A 19050-nucleotide genomic window follows, 5' to 3' on the forward strand; every position below is an offset into this window, starting at 1 on the left:
TGATACATTTTATTTTTCAGGAATCACAGATGAATAGAAAGTTCAAAAGAACAGCATTTATTAGAAATAGAAATCTTTTGTAACATTATAAATGTCTTTACTGTCACTTTTCATCAATTTAAGGCATCCTTGATGAATACTGACCCAAATCTTTTGGACTTTTGTCTCTACATATAAATAATTCCAGGTTTCACTAGTCTGAGACACTGTAAGTATACTCTTAAACACTGCAGCAGTGTTGTGCCGTTCTCTGATTCCTCTGACAGGACGATTCCTCGCTTCAATCCTGAGGGAAACACAAAGCAGGGAAACTCGCGAGAGACCCCTCATTGTGACACACTCTGCAGTTCCGCAGAATGCGTCTGCCAATCATGCATGAGCCCTGAGTGTTTAGAGGGCGGGACCTCTGGATGATTGACAGCCTGAAAAAATGGTACATCAGGGAGACATTGCAGAGACATGAGCTGATCTGGTGTATATATTTGGCCAAACTTTTCCTAAACTTTTAATGATCTGCCCATTGTTCTGAGTTTAAATGGAGATCAAAAGAAGAGTTTTGCCAAAGAAAAAGCTGCAGATTTTTCTCCTGAAAACAATTTAAATATTAATATTCACAAATCAATGCAAGTGAACAGCTTTTTTCATCAGTCCAAATCAGTGTTATCATATATTTCAGTTGAACCTGGCCCTAAACAGCTTCTAGAAACAAAACAGACTGTGATTGGTCACTTCACGTGTCAGTCAGACGGACTCATCCCTAGTGGGCGGTTCTTAGCCAGAATAATTAGCAGCAGACATCAGAAAGCTTATAGCACAGCATACAGTCATTTTGACTGGTACATAAAGTTGTGAATTAAAAATTAAAAGCTGAGTGAAATGAAATACACTTACGAAAGAATTCGCAAAGTTTATTCATAACTGGATGGCAAAGTTCAATCTCTCGGGTGTCGGGTGATATTTTCACATTAGCTGCATTTATCAGAGAAAACAGCTTGTTTCATCTGAACACATTTCGCTTTGCCGGGCCTCATTTCCACCGCGGTAAATTCCCTCGCACTCGATGCCGTGGGTGATGAATGTTTTCCTTGCTCTTTCTCATTAAATATATAGTTCAGTCGTGAAACTCTAGATGGCGCATTCTGATGTGGTGTTAACGTAACTGATGATATTTAGAGAGTTAAACGACTTGGCACAAGCTGATTGGTTCATGCTGCATATGCAGCCAATGAGCTTACTGCCTTGCATTTATATGGCTGGCTAGCATTCACTTGAGATTCCTGCAGCATGCTTTCAGAGTTCTCTGAAACCCTCCACCTTCCCCAGCTCCACCTGTATAGATCTGCTACGGGGTTATTTCATATGCTATTTGTGCAGCAGCAGCAGCATGTCTTAAATACTCATGGCACCGTATCGCCATATGCATTGGCAGTAGCAAGTTCCTGTACTTGCTTGCAGCAGCAGCAATAATCTACAACTACAGCAATAACCAACAGCAGCAGCAATTCAGCAGCAGCGTAGCAGATCTGTTCCGCCAAGACCAAATGCATTAACATTGTCATATCCATCACCATGCTAAAATGTTCCGAGATTTGTCATGATTGAAATATATATATTTAAGTTCTTTGAGTTGCATTTGGGTGAATATAATTTTTCACCCTAAATTTAATAAAAATAAATAAATAATAAGAATTTATATTTTGCATAATGAAAATGAATTTTTAAGGCTGTTACAATTAAGCAAGCTTTTTTATTAAATTCTCTAAAAAATTAAAAATGTTCATAACATTGCTCAAACATGGTTGCATATAACTGGTGATCATGCACACAATAGGACCAGAGACATATTTCATGCAAAAATTAGGCTTTGTGTTGTTTAAAATCCATATGAATTTAATCAATGGGGGAAAAATTGTAGTTCATATTTATACAGCATGTTTTGTGTCTTCTGAAGTCATATGATGGCTTTGTGTGACAAACAGACTGAAATTTAAGTCATTATACATTGAAAATTTGGAATATGGTGTACAAGTCATATGGACTACCTTTATAATAGTTTTATGGTGCTTTTTGCTATTTTAATAGCTATAGTTTGTAAATAGGCTACCTTAAAACATCATTTTGAGTGTAAAAATTAAAGTAAATGATGACAGAATATTCATTTTTTGTGCGAATTATCCCTTTAAGAGCGCCGGCATGCTGAAACCACTGTAATGAATGCAGGAGGAAGTGTTTGGACGAGCTGTCAGGTGAAATAGAAAGCCAGGTGGTTTTGGGGAGAGCGAGATGACAGACGCGGAGGGACGACACAGATGAAGGCGATGTGTGTTAAGTGTGAACGCTGAGGGACAGACAGCTATCAGACAGGTCGGGCTTGTTGTCCTCACGCGACTGCAGTTATAACAGCCGCTGTCAGTCATGCTAATTGGTGGCACTAAAAATAGGCAGTGAATAAATCAGATCGGTGACACGTGGCTCGTCTTGCTCTGACCCTTGTTAGAAAGCCAGACAGGGAGAGTTCGGAGAAAGTCAGCAGACCTTGGGCATGCTGGGATGGTCTGCTGTCAGAATTAAATCCCATCCTATTTCAGTGCATCTTATTTTTTTACCCCAAAATCTGAAAGGAAAAAATGAGAATTCATATTTTGCATAATGAAAATTAATTTTTAAGACCATTAGGATTTTTTGCAATCATTACAATTAAACACTTTTTAAATTAAATTGTCAAAATAATCATATTTATGTTTGTTAATCAAATTTTACACATCACTTATCGTATTAATTAAATTTATTTAACTTTTTATTAAAATCTGAAACAGAAATATTTTTGTTTGTTAATGAAATGTTGATTTGTTCAAACATGGTTTGCAATTATCATATAATTAAGCACATTTTTCAAATAAATTCTCAAAATATAAATATTTTTGTTTATTAATGAAAATGTTAAATTGTTCAAGTATGATTTGCACTTATTGTAAAATTAAGCCGTTTTTATTGAATTCTCAAAATAGTTATATTTTAGTTTATTAATGAAGTGTTAAATTGCTTTAATATGGTTTGAACTTACTGTATAATTAAGCACATTTTTTTTTATTAAATTTCAAACTTATAATATTTTTGTTTATTAATGAAATGTTGAAATGCTTAAACATGGTTTGCACTTATTGTGAAATTAGGCACATTTCTTTAAACATTCAAACTATAGTATTTTAGTTTATTAATGAAATGTTGAATTTTGCATTAATCGTATAACAGCCCATCCATACTTCAGATGTTTTGTGAGTGTTTTCAGGTAGCTTCCCAGCGATTGTCCCTGTGTCCTCCAGCAGTACTTTAAATTGCACCCAAAGCCGTCATTCAGCACAAAGGTGCTCCATTATTAATTAAATCACAGCAGCAGATGGCCTTCGTTTGGGAGCCCATCCAGAATTGAAGTAGGCCTGTAAAGCTGGGTCACAGATGTGTGCAGCGGGACGCGTTCTCCTCCTCTGAGGTCTTTTTTTATTCATACCCCGAAGTACGCGGTGAGGCCAGGAATGATGGTTTTAAGTGTGGCAGGGTCCATATGACAGCAGAGTTCGATTAAACACTCATAACTCTTCCATTAGCAGAGAAAGACTCGGACAGCAATTCTTGCACAGCGAAGGGAAAATGCAACTCTTAAACCATGCCAGAAATATTACTGGAATCCAAGGGAGGATGTCAGGCCCTCTGAATGTTTTACAGATTTTGTTTTTTTCATTATAGGCAGCTCTGTTTTCTAGACATTTCTATTAATGGACTTTTTAACATGAAGCAAGTTTATGCCTGTAAGCATGCCTGTGTTCACAATATCATAATACTTCAGGATTCCCAGGTAATCTTTAAAAAGTGATTTCCAGGCCTGGAAATTCTTAAAAACTTATGGAAATATTTTATTTTATTTTATTATTTTATTTTATTTTATTAGTTACGCTCAGCTTTAAAAAAAAAATCCATTCTACTCTAACTATTTTTACCTTACTGTTCAAAAGTTTGAGGTCAGTAGGATTTTTTTAATGTCTTTAAAAAATCTCGCCAAGGCTGCATTTCTTTCAGTAAAAATACAGTAAAAACATTAATATTGTGAAATGTTATTACAAATTAAAACAGCTGTTTTCTAATTTTGTAATTTAATCCTGTGATCAAGTCTTCAGTGTCACATGATCCTTCAGAAATCATTCTAATATGCCGATTTGCTGCTCAAAAAACATTTCTGATTATTATCAATGTTAAAATCAGTTTCAAATCAATCAGTTGAAATCAATATTTTTGTAGAAACACCGTGATACATTTTATTTTTTAGGATTCTTTGAAGATTAGAAAGCTTAAAAGAACAGCATTTATTTGCAATAGAAATCTTTTATAATATTATAAATGTCTTTACTGTCATTAATGCATGCTTGATGAAAAAAATTTATTAATTTCTCCCAAAAAACTATTTACTGCCCCCAAACTTTTGAACTGTAGTGTATATGTTGCAGGAATAGTATATACAGTAATAGTATGCAAATCAAATTTTTATCATCTCTTTCTTGACTAATTTTTTGTTGAGACTACCAAAAGTTAGGACATTTTGACATAAATTGGACTAAAGATACAAAACAACATGTGAGAAAACATAGCACACTGTTTCTTTTATTTTATACTGTCTTACATACTATTTTTGTAATAATACTTGATCTTTTGCAGCATATAGTGTGCAGTAGCCGTGCTGTAGTGTTTCATTTCAAACCTCTTTCTCTTGCTCTGTAGTTGTTTCCACCTCACTTCCTGTAAGCTCATCTCTGTAGCCTCAGAACCTCTGTAAATGATTTTACTCCCATTATATTTCATTTTTAGACCAGCACACCCCAGCACTAATGATTTTCTCACTCTGACACTTAATAATCTCCAGTTGGAGTCTCACAAAACAATTTAACTCGTAAGCATTTTTTCCACAGGGCCAAAATGTAATATCATTTGAATTGCATCTAGGCCTTGGATTCTTTTGCACAATGATTGTGAGTTCACAATCCTAAATCACTCACTGATGTCTGGACACTGAACTAAAGCTGGTGTAGGATTTACTTCAACACAGTTTTCACTCAGAAATTGCAAGTACATTTCTCAAATAATTACAAAGAAATGGCAAGTAACGCATTGAATTTTCTTGTACACATTTTGTATTTTCTTGTAAAATGTACTACAAAAAAAATCTTTATATACAACTTAAATATATATATAAGTGTATTAACATAAAACTGGCTTGTATAAAAAAGTTATGAAAACGTTTTTTCTCAGTGTTCTCTGAATGTTCAAAATGTCCAGGGTTTTTTTTTTTTTTTTTGGTTATGTGAACATTAAAGGAACATCCAATTTTATGATTTTGCAAACATTATGGGAATGAATGTTCTCTGAACGTTTTGAAACAAGTAACATTTAAAAAATGGAATTCAGAGAAAATGTTCCATGAACAATGTATAAATAACACTTTTTGAGAACACTATTAAAAACCAAACTCTAAACGAACATTCTATTAATATTACTGCAAGAACGTTTGTTCATAACTTTGAGTGAACATTGTCAGAGCATTCTGAGAACGTTCCCTGTTAGCTGGGTTTATGTTTCGCCTTTTTCACCACAGATCAAATATGGCATGTCAAGATGTGTTTTTGTCCTTTTTGAAGCTTGAAAATCAAAAATAAGCGGGTGAACAGATGACAACAAAGTATTATTTTAGGTTAAACTGTATTGTACATTTAAATATAGAGATGGTGAAATGAAAGCACAGGTATTTCACAGCACTGGTTCCTGTTGAACACATTAAGCAGAATTATCCTCAAGCATGTTCTGTTGTTAATTAAACACTATGAGTTTTCCACACATTCAGGACAGGGACATTCACTCTGGGCCCAAACCAGGTGTCTACCTGTGTCAGAGTCACAAAACGAACCGTCTAGCATCACGAATGCTCTGAGAGAGAGAGAGAGAGAGAGAGAGAGGCGCTGCCACCAGAGGCTGTAGTCTGAAGTGGTTTCCTTGGAAACGGAAGAAAAGATTCTAAGTTTATTTGCTATCAGTATAATGTTATTTATGCAAAGAGTGAACCAAGTAACACTCAAGGATTACCGTGTTTTACCTGACAGGTGGGACTGTTGCTCTGGATATTGAAGAGTTACATATCTCTTATAGAATAAACCATATATTTAAATGGAAATAAAAATGATTGCATTGAAAAAAAAATTCAATGTATAATATAGATCCATCTATATATTGTGTGTGTGTGTGTGTGTGTGTACTCTATATATTCTAATATTAATTCATGTTTATTATATAAGGAAAACATCAAAGTAATATATCTAAAGTAATATAAAATAATAATTTTATAATAATTTTCAGTTAATGGGGCAACTGAAGAAACAACTAAATAGAATTATAATTACATCTAAGTATAATGAGAATTATAATTTACTTTTAATAATCTATTTTCATTTTACCAGTCTAGACTTTTGTGTTTTTATCATTTTTATTATTTATTCATCATTAAAGGTGTATCTTTTTATACAGTTATAATTACAGACATTTGACATTTTTATTATTTATTTATAATTAAAGTTATTTGTTTACATTTATAATTACATATAGTGCTAATTAAAATGGCGATGCAATGGTTTCATTTTCCATTAAATTCATTTAGATTTTGCAGATGCAAATCTATTAGTATATTTTCCTTTGCAAAGCTTTACATAGTACATTTAATTAATCATTTGTATATATTTATATAAACTTCATTATCTTTTCTGTGATGAAGGTGTGTGTAGGTCATTTTGCAGTAGTGTGTGTGTGAGAGAGAGAGAGAGAGAGAGAGAGAGAGAGAGAGAGTCTGCTGTCACAAGGAAACATGATGCTATAGTTTCCTGAAAATAACACGCATGCAAAAAGGGGAAAAAAGAGCGAGAAGGAAAAAGAGACATAAGACCTGACTGCTGCTCTACACCTCCTGCCTCAAGTGCTTTTCTCCTGCTCTCTTTCTCTCACACACTCGCACTCACACACCCTTTCTCTCTCTGTTTGTCCTCATTCTTGATTTGGCCACAGGATGGCACCATGTAATAGAAATGAAAGCTTGATTTCTAGATTTCTACTAACACATCACCTTTATGACCCTAAAGATTTTCTTCTAATAATGATGAGAATGATTGTTTTGCAGGCTTGGGGGAACCATCTCAGCTTACAAAATCGTTCCCGATGAAATCGATGAGATCAAGGTACGTTTCAAAATTTAGGTAACGGGAAAATAAAATCAACAAAATCAAACAAAATCTCAGTTCACTTAACACCACAGTTTAAAAGTTTGGCGTCAGTAGGAAAAAAAACAAATACTTTTACTCAGTGAAGATGCATTAACTTGACATTTATAAATGTAACAAAATATTTCTATTTCAGATAGATGCTGTTCTTTTCAACTTTCCATTCAGTTTTCAACATTGATAATAATCAGACATTTTTCTTTAGCAGCAAATCAGCATATTAGAATGATTTCTGACGGATCATGTGACACTGAAGTATGGAGAAATGATGCTGAAAATTCAGCTTTGATCACAGAAATAAATTAAATTTTTATATATTTTCAAATAGAAAACAGTTATTATAAATGGTAATAATATATCACAATTTTTAATTTTTTTTCTGTATTTTTTAAATAAATCAAATAAATACAGCCTTGATGAGCATAGGAGACCTCTTTCAGAACATGTAAATGTGTGTGTTTACTGACGTTTGTTTCTTTTGTCTCGTTCAGGAGACTCTGATCGACTGGTGTGATGAGAAAGAGTTAAACCTGATTTTGACCACTGGTGGCACTGGCTTTGCTCCACGGGATGTCACGCCTGAGGTTGGTCCTGCGCTACATATATGTGTGTGGAGAGTGAGATGTGTGTTCCTGCCTAAAATATTCTCTTACAGACCTCAAAAACTCTGACCATAAGCCATCATTTATAAAATGAGAACCATGCAAAATAGAAGCATTTTCACTAGTGGTCTCAGATTTTGGACTCCACTGTATTTCTCAGCAAAAGGAAACTCTGGGACTCTCTCTCGACCCATGAGTCTCATCAATACTCCTCCTTTGATGTTTTCCCTCGTTCTTCTCCCTCTGTCCCTCTAATGATGTTTGAAGTGTCACTCAAGGACAAAGAACACACACACACAGAGACACACAGATGATTATTTTGTGCAGTGAGTGATACTGTAGGATCACCCAGGGTTTTAATGTGACCAGCCCCTGTTGATCTGTGACATTCCTGTGAAGCTTCTCTCCCAGAGGAACATGGTTCTTAGTAATGTTTCATTTCATGAAATATATAAATGATTAACTTTGTCTTAAGAGAATTAAAAACAGACATATAAGACAGTTGTTGACATACAATAAGTGATGTTCTAATGTGGATAACAGCTCAGATCATTTCATGAAAAATGTTTGAGCTCATATTTGAGATCTCTGATTTTTGATTGCTATCTTTGGTATCTTGGCACATTTGAACACAGTTTGAGACTCCTTCATTTAATCTCAGCCGGTCTAGACATATTTGACACATTAAAGAGAAATAATTTGTCCTTTTTCTTTCTCTCTGTCGTCCTGTCTGTCTGTCCAGGCCACTAAAGAGGTGATCGAGCGGGAAGCTCCAGGGATGTCTCTGGCCATGCTGGTGGGCTCTCTGAAAGTCACTCCTCTGGGAATGCTCTCCAGGTCTCACTTCAACACATCCTCAACATGCTTGTCTCAGTGTAGAAGAACTTTGACTTTCATTCATAATTATACTCATCAGGATATTCAGAAAAAACTGATCCCAGATCAGCCTCTCAATCAAAGACATTGACTTCATTGAATCAGACTTTCATTGCCTCGTACATAAGCTTCCAGTAGAGAAATACAACAGCTAGATACAGAATTATAGGAACATTTTCAGAATATAATAATAATGCAAATATAAGAATTTTATGGAAGCCTGTTTCTGCCATGGAATGAAAAAAAAAACTTTGTCTAACATTCGGACTCTTTTTTTTTTTCTTTTTTTTTCTCAGAATTGCGAGAAAAAAAGTCAAAATTGAGAGATAAAAAAATCGCAATAATTTTTTTTTATCCCGTGGCATAAACAAGCTTCTGTGGAATACTATTATATTCAGAATTACAATTTACAATTATTTCCTGTTTGCCCACAAATAATAATAATAATAATAATAATAATAATAATCACTATGTATACACTACTGTTAAAAGTACTGTTTAATTTTGTATTATTTTTAAAAGAAGTCTCATACTCAATTACAGTAAAATATACAAAAATACAATAAAAACTTATTGTGAAAAAATATTATGAAATATTATTACAAATTAAAATAGCTGATTTCCACTGTAATATACTGTAAAATGTAATTTATTTCTGTGATCAAAGTTGTATTTTCAGCATCATTACTCCAGTCTTCAGTGTCACATGATCCTTCAGAAATCATTCTAATATGCTGATTTGCTGCTCAAGAAACATATCTGATTATTATCAATGATGAAATGATGTCTCTTTTGAATTGTCTTGATTTGTGTGTGTACAGACCTGTGTGTGGTATCCGAGGGAAAACTCTCATCATAAATTTGCCAGGCAGTAAAAAAGGTTCACAGGTAAGAATTATTTTTTTCTTTCATTAAGTGTGTGGTTAGTCGTATGTCTCAGTACTGGTCTGCCAGTATGTACTCCATTAGCCAAAACGTTTAATGTAGTACTTCTAGTAATCCAATTCATATATAATAAATGATAAATGGGAGTGTTTTACACATAAAGTGCAAGTTTAATTCTGTTTGTGTACTTGCTTGTGGTCTCCATAAAATATACATTAATAGGTGCTGGAAATAGAGATAAACATGAATAATTATAGAGCTCTTTTTGGATCAGTCCAGAATAGTTTACTTAAGGGTCATAATTTTTTCACTGCTTGGCCAATTTATGAGAAACACCATGGACGGAGACACTGTTTGTACAACTTTAAAAAAAAAAATTGTACTTTACTATCAGTTTCAATAAATCACCTATAATAGCAGTTTATCCCAAATATGGTATTTTAATAGAGATACTATTATAGGTTTTATTAATATTTTGAATTGTATTTTATTTTTATATTTTCTGTTTTCATTTTAATTCAAGTTGTATAAACTTTGTTGTGTTTTGTCATTTTTATTAGTTTTTCTAATATGTCTATTTCCATTTTATTTTAGTGTTAGTTATTTTTATTTCATGAAGGTAAACTAAGCAAAAATGAGATATGTTGCCCGTTTTTAATATTTCATTTTGTTTTAGCTCAAATTTATTTTATTTCAAATAACAATTTTTTTATGGTTTTAGTTTTAGTTTGGCCTTACTATAATAACGCTGTTTTATCCCATACAAAAAAGTACTTCCATGGTAAATGTTTGTTAGTGATTTTAAGTAGGATTGTATATTGAGCAAGATTTTAATTCAAAAATTGGGTAGCTGCGCCTTTTTATGGTTTCTTTGTTATTGTAAAACAGATCAGTTCCGGTGCTTGATGCTGATTGGTCAGTATCTGTGTTTTTCCCCGACCAGATCTGTGCGCAACACCCTTAGCAACATAAACAATCCATATACTGCTGAAAACTCTTTCATGTATTTTGTATTTCAGGTAAAGTAGTTTTTTATTGTTTATGTAATAAAGTATGAGTGACTTCTGCTGGTGTTATATTGCGTCATTCACCTTTAATTTTGAGACCACGCCCTTCCCGCTGTCAAAGGAGGAACGTTTTCTCATGAGAGATAAACAAATGAATGTAAGGAAACATCATATATTGTGTTAAAAATAAAAACAACTTTTAGGCTCTGTTTGTATCTGAGCTCCATCAGCTGAGCGTGACACCGCTGTTTACTGTAACTGTCAGGGACTATTTTTCCTAGCGGAAGAGTGGCTATTAAAGATTTTCCTGAAACAAAAAGTACCATTAAGGGGTGATAAGTTGATAAATGTATATATATATATGTATATACATTCATATCTCAAGCTCTTCATATTTGTGTCCTGCAGGAATGCTTCCAGTTCATCCTGCCTGCTCTCCCACACGCCATCGACCTGCTCCGAGAAGCTGTGGTCAAAGTGAAGGAGGTGCCCAATGAGCTGGAGGACCTGCCCTCGCCTCCGCCGCCTCCGTCCCCGCTGCCCACCAGCAGCCCGCACTGCCAGACCGAGGACAAGGGCGTGCAGTGTGAGGAAGAGGAGGAGGAGAAGAAGGACAGTGGTGTGGCCTCCACAGAGGACAGCTCCTCCTCGCACATCACCGCCGCCTCCATCGCTGCCAAGGTAACCCTGTAGCTGTAGTTATATATAAATTAGTTATGCTCTACAAAAGTGTTTCTCACATGACTCTGTTGGACGTTTGCAGGTGTTCCGTTTGTCTTCATTCCCATCATGATATTGTGTGTCATCTTCATGTGTGCTGAAACGTCCTCTGGTGTGAGTGAATATCACGACATTATCTTCACATCATTTGTGTCAGACTCTGTTCCGTGTCTGTGTGTGTTTTCTTCCCCCACGTGCTCCATGTTTATGATTATGTCCTTATTTGGCCCTCATACTATTTAAAGTGTACTACAATCTGGAACACACTAAATAGTATGCAGATTAGGAACGTAAAACATGTTGCACCATAAGTTCAGTGGAAATAAATGCTTTCAAAACTTGCAAACTTTGACTTTTTACATTATATAATGCACAAATAATAAGAGAGCAAATGTTTGGATGTTTATGATTTTAATAAACATCCTTCTTTTGTGTCTCAGATTCCCGACTCCATCATCTCACGGGGTGTTCAGGTCCTTCCCCGTGACACGGCATCTCTGAGCACCACGCCATCCGAGTCGCCGCGTGCCCAGGCTACCTCCCGCCTCTCCACCGCTTCCTGTCCCACTCCCAAGGTGAGAGCACCTCACTTCCTGTTTCCTGTCCCCGCACTGTTCACTTCCTGTCTGCTGCTCCTCTGCCTCCCCACCTCGCTCGCCCTGCTGCCGATCTCCACGCTCACCTCACCCCAAAACTCCTGTCAGAGTCCCATCTATGTGTGGATTTCACAGGTTTCTGTTTCATATTTACGATATCGAAGAATTCTGTTTAGAACACCGCAAAAATGATTTTCTTTCTTAGTAATTTTGTCTCGTTCTCCAGTACAAATATCTAAACATTCTTCAGTCAAAATACATTTACTTGAGAATCTAAATATGTATTGTTTTCTGAAAAATTAAATGAGATATGCTTAAAACAAGAAAAAATATCTGCCAGTGGGGCCAGAAAAATAAACTGACTGCTTTTTCTTTCTTAAGTTGCAAAGAAATTAAGGTTTTTGAGGAAAACATTCCAGGATTTTTCACCATATAATGGACTTCAATGGTGGCCAACGGGCTGAAGGTCCAAATTGCAGTTTCATTGCAGCTTCAAAGGGCTCTACACGATCCCAGCCGAGGAATAAGGGTCTTATCTAGTGAAACGATCAGTCATTTTCTAAAAAAAAATAAAAATGTATATCCTTTTTACCACAAATGTTCATCTTGCACTAGCTGGATTCACTCATTACGTAGTCATGTTGGAAAGGTGACGCGGAAGTACGTCCCAGTGTTTACAATGCGAACGTGCAAAGAAAGTCAAATGCCCTTTACAAAAAAAAAGGTAAGACAATGATGTCAGAAGATTTTGAAGTTGGAGGAGAAAATGAGATGGAGTTTTTCGCCCTACCCCACCTTTTTGAACTGGAGTACACAGACGAAGAGCTAACCGTGCATGACCTTTCCAACGTGATTACGTCATGCGTGATGTCGTAGAAGCGCATCGCGGAGCTAGTTAGTGTGATTTTACATTAAAAAAAAACATAATTTAGAAGTAATATGCTATTTTCTATCCTGTTTTTGTGCCTCTCTGCAGAACGGTCTGTTTTTATAGGCGTGGGGGGGCATTCAAGACTCGCAAGTAAACGCCCATTGCTATGATTGGCTAACAGTTTTGTTTATTAAAATAACATATGAATGAATGAGGCATTTATATAGCACTTTATTGTGTATTGCTGTACACCCAAAGCGCTTTACAATCATCATGAGGGGGGTCTCTCCTCAACCACCACCAGTGTGCAGCATCCACTTGGATGATGCGACGGCAGCCACAGGTTGACAAGGGCCAGTGGAGGGAATTTGGCCAGGACACCGGGGATACACCCCTACTCTTTACAAGAAGTGCCATGGAATTTTTAGTGACCACAGGGAGTCAGGACCTTGGTTTAACGTCTCATCCAAATGCTTTTTTACAGTATAGTGTCCCCGTCACTATACTGGGCCATTAGGACCCACACGGACCACAGGGTGAGCACCCACTGCTGGCCTCACTAACACCTCTTCCAGCAGCAACCTAGTTTTCCCAGGAGGTCTCCCATCCAGGCACTGACCAGGCTCAGCCCTGCTTAGCTTCAGTGGGCAACCGGTCTTGGGCTACTGGGTGATATGGCTGCTGTGACGTATTCTGAATACAACATGGGTCATTTAGGTTAAAAACCTATAAATAGTCAGTATATATCAAACGGTATGGAACAGACAATGCAATAGTGGTAAAAACATGCTTCCTCACACTTCTGTGCTGCGACATTACTGTTGGATCCATTCTAGTCAGACTCAGCGCCGCATCGTCTTTTACTTTCAGGCTCTCTGAAAAGCCTGCATCACACTGTCTTGTTTAAAAATGAATCTTTAAACAATCTGTAGCAAAGTAAAGCAAACAGACAAACAAAAAGTTTTTCACTGACGCAATCTGGAGCTCTTTGCTAATTTTACCCCGTGTTTACACTGGACGCGACTATAGACAACAGAACCCATTATGATCGGTGATTCTGTCTAAACTGGATGCAGCACGGATTGACACAACAAATCCCCAACATTAAACTGATGTCCCGCTCTATTTCTGACATACAAGCATTCGCGCCGCTTCTGACCTGAAAGAGAAATTGATTCGTGTCATGGCGCAGCAGCAACTTACTACACAGTGTCTTGTGATCTTGTAATGTCATCTGCATGCTTCTGTTGATGGAGTAATCCTGTATTTGCGTCTCTCTAGTATTTCCTCTCCTCCTACTACAAGTATGTATCAGTGGGCGGGGCTTCTGCGGAGGCGGTGCTTAGCCACACTATTACATCATAAAGTGGCATGCTCCAAAACGAGTTGTCTTCTGAGCTTGGTTTCAATATAAGCTGTTTTTAAACTAACGAGAAAGTTTTGAGTTTTGAAACTTACAGGATGTTTTTATAGTACAATGACTTGTTATGTGTCAAAAGATCAAGGGAAATTTGATTTCTACGTTCATGACCCCTTTAATTGGTTAGCAGTAAGTTCCCTTACTATATATGGTGAAAAACTATAATAAATCTAACAGTACGTTTCAAATTAACAGTTTTTAGAATGGAAAAAATAATTTACAGTACAAAACCGTAAATTGACAGTTCCAGAATTTGCTGTGTGACAGCTCACCATTTTTCTTTTGCCGGTGCGACTAAATTTTGTGAGCGGTCACACTGGCGTTGCCTAACAAATAAGCGCTGCAATTTCTGTTGCATATGAGAAACATCAAACGGCAAACGAAAACAAAAGCGTAATGAAACCGTTTATCAGCTTGGACCAATTATTGAGCACAGCGCAAGAAAACTGGTCCGAGCTCTGAATAGGTTTACTCGGGAACCAGTGTTGATCTCGCGACACTTACTGAATTCGTTGAATTTCGCCGCAGAATGAATAAGGTTGCTTTGAGATCTAGTGAGAAGCATTCAAATCTTCACAGAATTCTCTGTGAATTAGATGCAGATGTAAAATTCAAACAGCACTGACATAAAAAACCAGAAGTAGTAACGCTAACTATAACAATGATATTGTGGCAAAAATAGTCAAAAGTTATTACATTATTCATTTCAGGGTTTGTACAACCTTTTGAGAGAAGTTCAAGCACTTTTCAATGACTTTCAAGTATTTCACACAACTATTTACAGCACTTTAAAGCTCTAAAAATTATCCAATTTAAAAAAAAAAAAATGAATGGGATGACCAAAATTTACTTTGTGATAAACAAACACTTATTAAAATTTTAAAAAGACATCAAATTATGACTGTAACCAGTAGATGGCAGCAGAGGAGCACTTACTGGCTTATTAGTCATTCATTTCTATTTTTTGGTTTATATATTGAGATTATAAAATAAAATGTAATAAAATATCAAATCATCAAGAAATCAAATTTTGTCAAAGTTTTGCACTTTTTTGTATATGCAGAAAGAAAAGACACAAAGTGCTTTGAAAAACAAAACTTTTCTTCAATTTGCAACTGAATCACATAAAGCAAGTAAAGAGCACTACTTTTATAATCACTCAAGTTGTTGATCAGTTCAGTATAATACTATAGAAGAATGATACATTTAATAAGAGTAGTATATATACATTTTCCATATAAAAATTAGATTTTACACGTTACTGTTATTAATAAAAGTAAATGTTCTATGCTTCCCAACTCAAGTTCAGTGCTTTACTGTCAAATGTGTATTACCAAGAAATACGTTAGAAATTAATTAGAAATTAGTGCTCTTGTGACAAACGTGGGATAAAAAGTGTTAAATTAATTGGCATCTCTTTATAAACATCTATTTGACGGAAAATGAACATATGCAGTTATATGCACTGACTTTCCTGAACATTTATCACAATAATGCATTTGGAATTATGCTTTTATCCAAGCAACTTATATTGCATTCAAGCTATACATTTTTTGTACAATTCATGGGAATCCCTTCCCTGGGAATCGAACCCATGATCTTGGTGTTGCTGGTGTGATGCTCTACTGTTTGAGCTGCAGGAATATGACTAACCTGTAACTTTGACCCACATGGCTCAGGACTCTCACCCGAGCCGGGCGAGCAACTCTCGTTCGTCAGCTCATATGTCACAATCCTTTCTCGACCCCGCTGTGTGGATGCGGTGGTTGTCATGGGAGCGGGCGTTGCCCTGGAGACTGTGCTGCACTCATATGAGTGAGAGAGTTTGTACAGGTGTCAGTTTGACAACGATGCAAAATTCTGTAATTTACTCGCCCTCATGTCATTGCAAACCAATATGACTTTCATTTTCCATGTTCACCCTGCTCTTCTCTATATTATGAAAACATTTAGTGACCAGGGGCTGTTGAGCTCCAAAACCTAATAAAAACACCATAAAAGTGTAGTCCATATAACTTATGTGCTATATTGGAAGTGTTCTAAACCATTCAATAACTTTGTCACAAACAGACTGTTTAGTCATTATTAGCTAATAAAAATATATAACCTGACACCTGAAACATTCGTAGGTGTGTTGAATGAAAGTACATTATAAACTAAGAAATACATAAATCTGGCACACTACTCCATCATCACAAAAAATAATTATTAATTAGCAATGTTTCAGTCAATCAAACTTCCACATATGCAAATGATCAACAAATGTAAATGTATATTTTTTTATTTTATTGTTTTAATATATTTATATATTTCTAGTCATTATTATTAGAAATATTTAATAATAATTTTAGCAATTAAATTTGAAACATTATTACAAATTATCAGCTAAAATTTCCCTCCGCCAATCCATTTTTGCATTGCATTTTTAACATCTAGACTCCAGTTTTATTTTGGTATCATTGAGAGACTATATTAATATTTTGAATCAGTTTTCATTTTTATATTTTCTGTTTTCATTTTTATTTTAGTTAACATTTTAGTACTTTTGTTGTGTGTTTTTGTCATTTTAGTAGATATGTCAGTATAGTGTATGTATATAGTTTTATTAATTTTTATTTCAGTTTTAGTTTATTTTAGTACATCCAGTTAAACTAAAATGAGAAGTTTCCTCCATAGCTAAAATAAAAGTATATATAATATAAAAAATATATTTTATTTTATTTCTGTTGATGTTTATTTTATTTCAAGTAACATTTTTTTTTTTACTCTTTTAGTTATCTATAACAACCCTGCTAGACTCGTCTCTTTTTAACATCGATTTTCAAACTGCATTTCTTTTCATTTATGTTTTTGTGGAACATAAAAGATACTTGAAAACATACTTTTTTTCTGTACAATGAAATTAAATGTGCTCCAATGTTGTTTGAGCCCTAACCTTTTTTGAAATATCTTCTTTTTGTGTTCTGCAAAAAGAAAGAAAGTCATATAGATTTGAAACAGTGAGTGAATGTTGACAAATTCAAATTTTCTCTTTAAATTTACCCAATATCGATTGTCATCATAATACAGTATTTGCATATTAAATTGTGACTGGTCATGTCTTAATCGCATATATTTAAACATTTATAGATGCTTTGACTACACTGACTAAACCGACAAAAACCGAGACATGCAATAGTGTCATGATAATGACAAAGCAAAAACTCAATCATCACAATCGTTTTACCAGAAACATCAACTTGATTAATAGCCATCCTGATCACAAGCATACTCAGACTCTCTCGATGTCACTTCCTGTCTTGTGTTCTCTCACAGTCGCGCACACACACAGATGATGATATGGCTGTGGCAGTCCTCCACACAGTTATATAACACGGTTAGATAACAGTGAGCCACTAACACATAAACCAGTTCCTGTGATTATCTGCAAATGCAATCTTGCATCTAATTTTAATGCACAAGTAACTGGGCAGAATGGTGGCAGCTCGTTTGTTAAGAATGTATTGATTAAATCCCCCTGCATTCTGTCCTAAGATGGGTACTTAATGGAATATTTTCAGTTCAACTTTTATTAAAATTATTTTTGTATTTGTAACCTGCTGTTGATTAATACAGAAAATAATTAGGCTCAGTCCTCAGTTTGCATGAATGAATAGGAAATGCATTTGCAGTGAATGTACTTAAATCGTGCAGCGTGTATGTGCACTACATTTAAAAACTGTATATGGGTCAGTAAGAGTTTTTTTTTTTTTTAATTAATACTTTTATTTAGCAAGGATGCATTCAATTGATCAAAAGTGACAGTAAAGACATTTATGATGTTACAAAGGTTTCTATTTCAAATAAAGTTTCAAAAATATGTAGCAGCACAACTGTTTTCAACATTAATATAATAATCAGAAATGTTTCTTGAGCAGCAAATCAGCATATTAGAATGATTTCTGAAGGATCATGTGACATTGAAGACTGGAGTAATGATGCTGAAAATTCAGCTTTGATCACAGAAATAAATTACATTGTAAAATATATTCGAATAGAAAAGAGTTATTTTAAATTGTTATAATATTTCACAATTTTACTATTTTTATTGTATTTTTTATCAAATAAATGCAGCCTTGGTAAGCATAAAAGACTCAAAAACTTTTAAAAACTCTTACCGACCCAAACCTTTGAACAGCAGTTTAAATAAACTTTAACATATGCAAAAACTGAGCTGTTTTAAAGTATTATCTTGCTAGGGCTATTGATTTAATGCAGGGGTTCCCAAAGTAGGGGTTGGGACCCCCCAGGGGGTCGCGAAACCACGAGGAGGGGTCGCAGGATGATTTCCAGAAATCAAATAATTTTTTTAAAGATTACAAATAGCATATTTTACCCATAAATAACAAATTATAAGTTGAATTCAAAATAAAACTCCAGACTCTGGAGTATGTTGCCCACCCAACTAATTAGGTAAGATTAATGTTGAAATGTAAGTAATGAGTAAATTACTATAAAATAATATTATTGTTAATGCACTAATTTGGTGTAATTAATGATAAAAAAATTATAAAAATGTTTTTCAAAAATCTAAATCAAATATTCCAGCCAAAAAAAATAACCTGAAATGCTTCATTAATCCTGGTTTTCTCCATGCTGGACTGTGTCTGCAGCTTGTGTTTCAGATGTTTTGAATGTCAAAAAACATCAATGTGAAAAAAGCAGTGCCTCGACTGACAGCTGCAGATGTGAGTTAGATGAAGGATAAATCCACATTGTGTGTGTGT

The 19050-nt window shown here is 35.0% G+C and overlaps 1 protein-coding gene across 10 annotated transcripts in view; it reads left to right on the forward strand.

Moving 5' to 3' along the window:
* The window catches only part of LOC107669455 (gephyrin-like), an 89324-nt gene that overhangs the window by 33546 nt on the left and 36728 nt on the right, over window positions 1–19050 (forward strand). For all 10 annotated transcript variants that reach the window (XM_016461683.1, XM_016461682.1, XM_016461685.1 and 7 more), the window contains 6 exons: window positions 7208–7265; window positions 7799–7891; window positions 8652–8746; window positions 9607–9673; window positions 11086–11358; window positions 11838–11972. In XM_016461683.1, coding sequence (XP_016317169.1) covers window positions 7208–7265; window positions 7799–7891; window positions 8652–8746; window positions 9607–9673; window positions 11086–11358; window positions 11838–11972 — 721 coding nt within the window. The remainder of the gene's footprint in view (window positions 1–7207; window positions 7266–7798; window positions 7892–8651; window positions 8747–9606; window positions 9674–11085; window positions 11359–11837; window positions 11973–19050) is intronic.

This window comes from Sinocyclocheilus anshuiensis, unplaced genomic scaffold, assembly GCF_001515605.1.
Source record: "Sinocyclocheilus anshuiensis isolate Anshui unplaced genomic scaffold, SAMN03320099.WGS_v1.1 scaffold96, whole genome shotgun sequence".
Classification (NCBI taxonomy): domain Eukaryota; kingdom Metazoa; phylum Chordata; class Actinopteri; order Cypriniformes; family Cyprinidae; genus Sinocyclocheilus; species Sinocyclocheilus anshuiensis.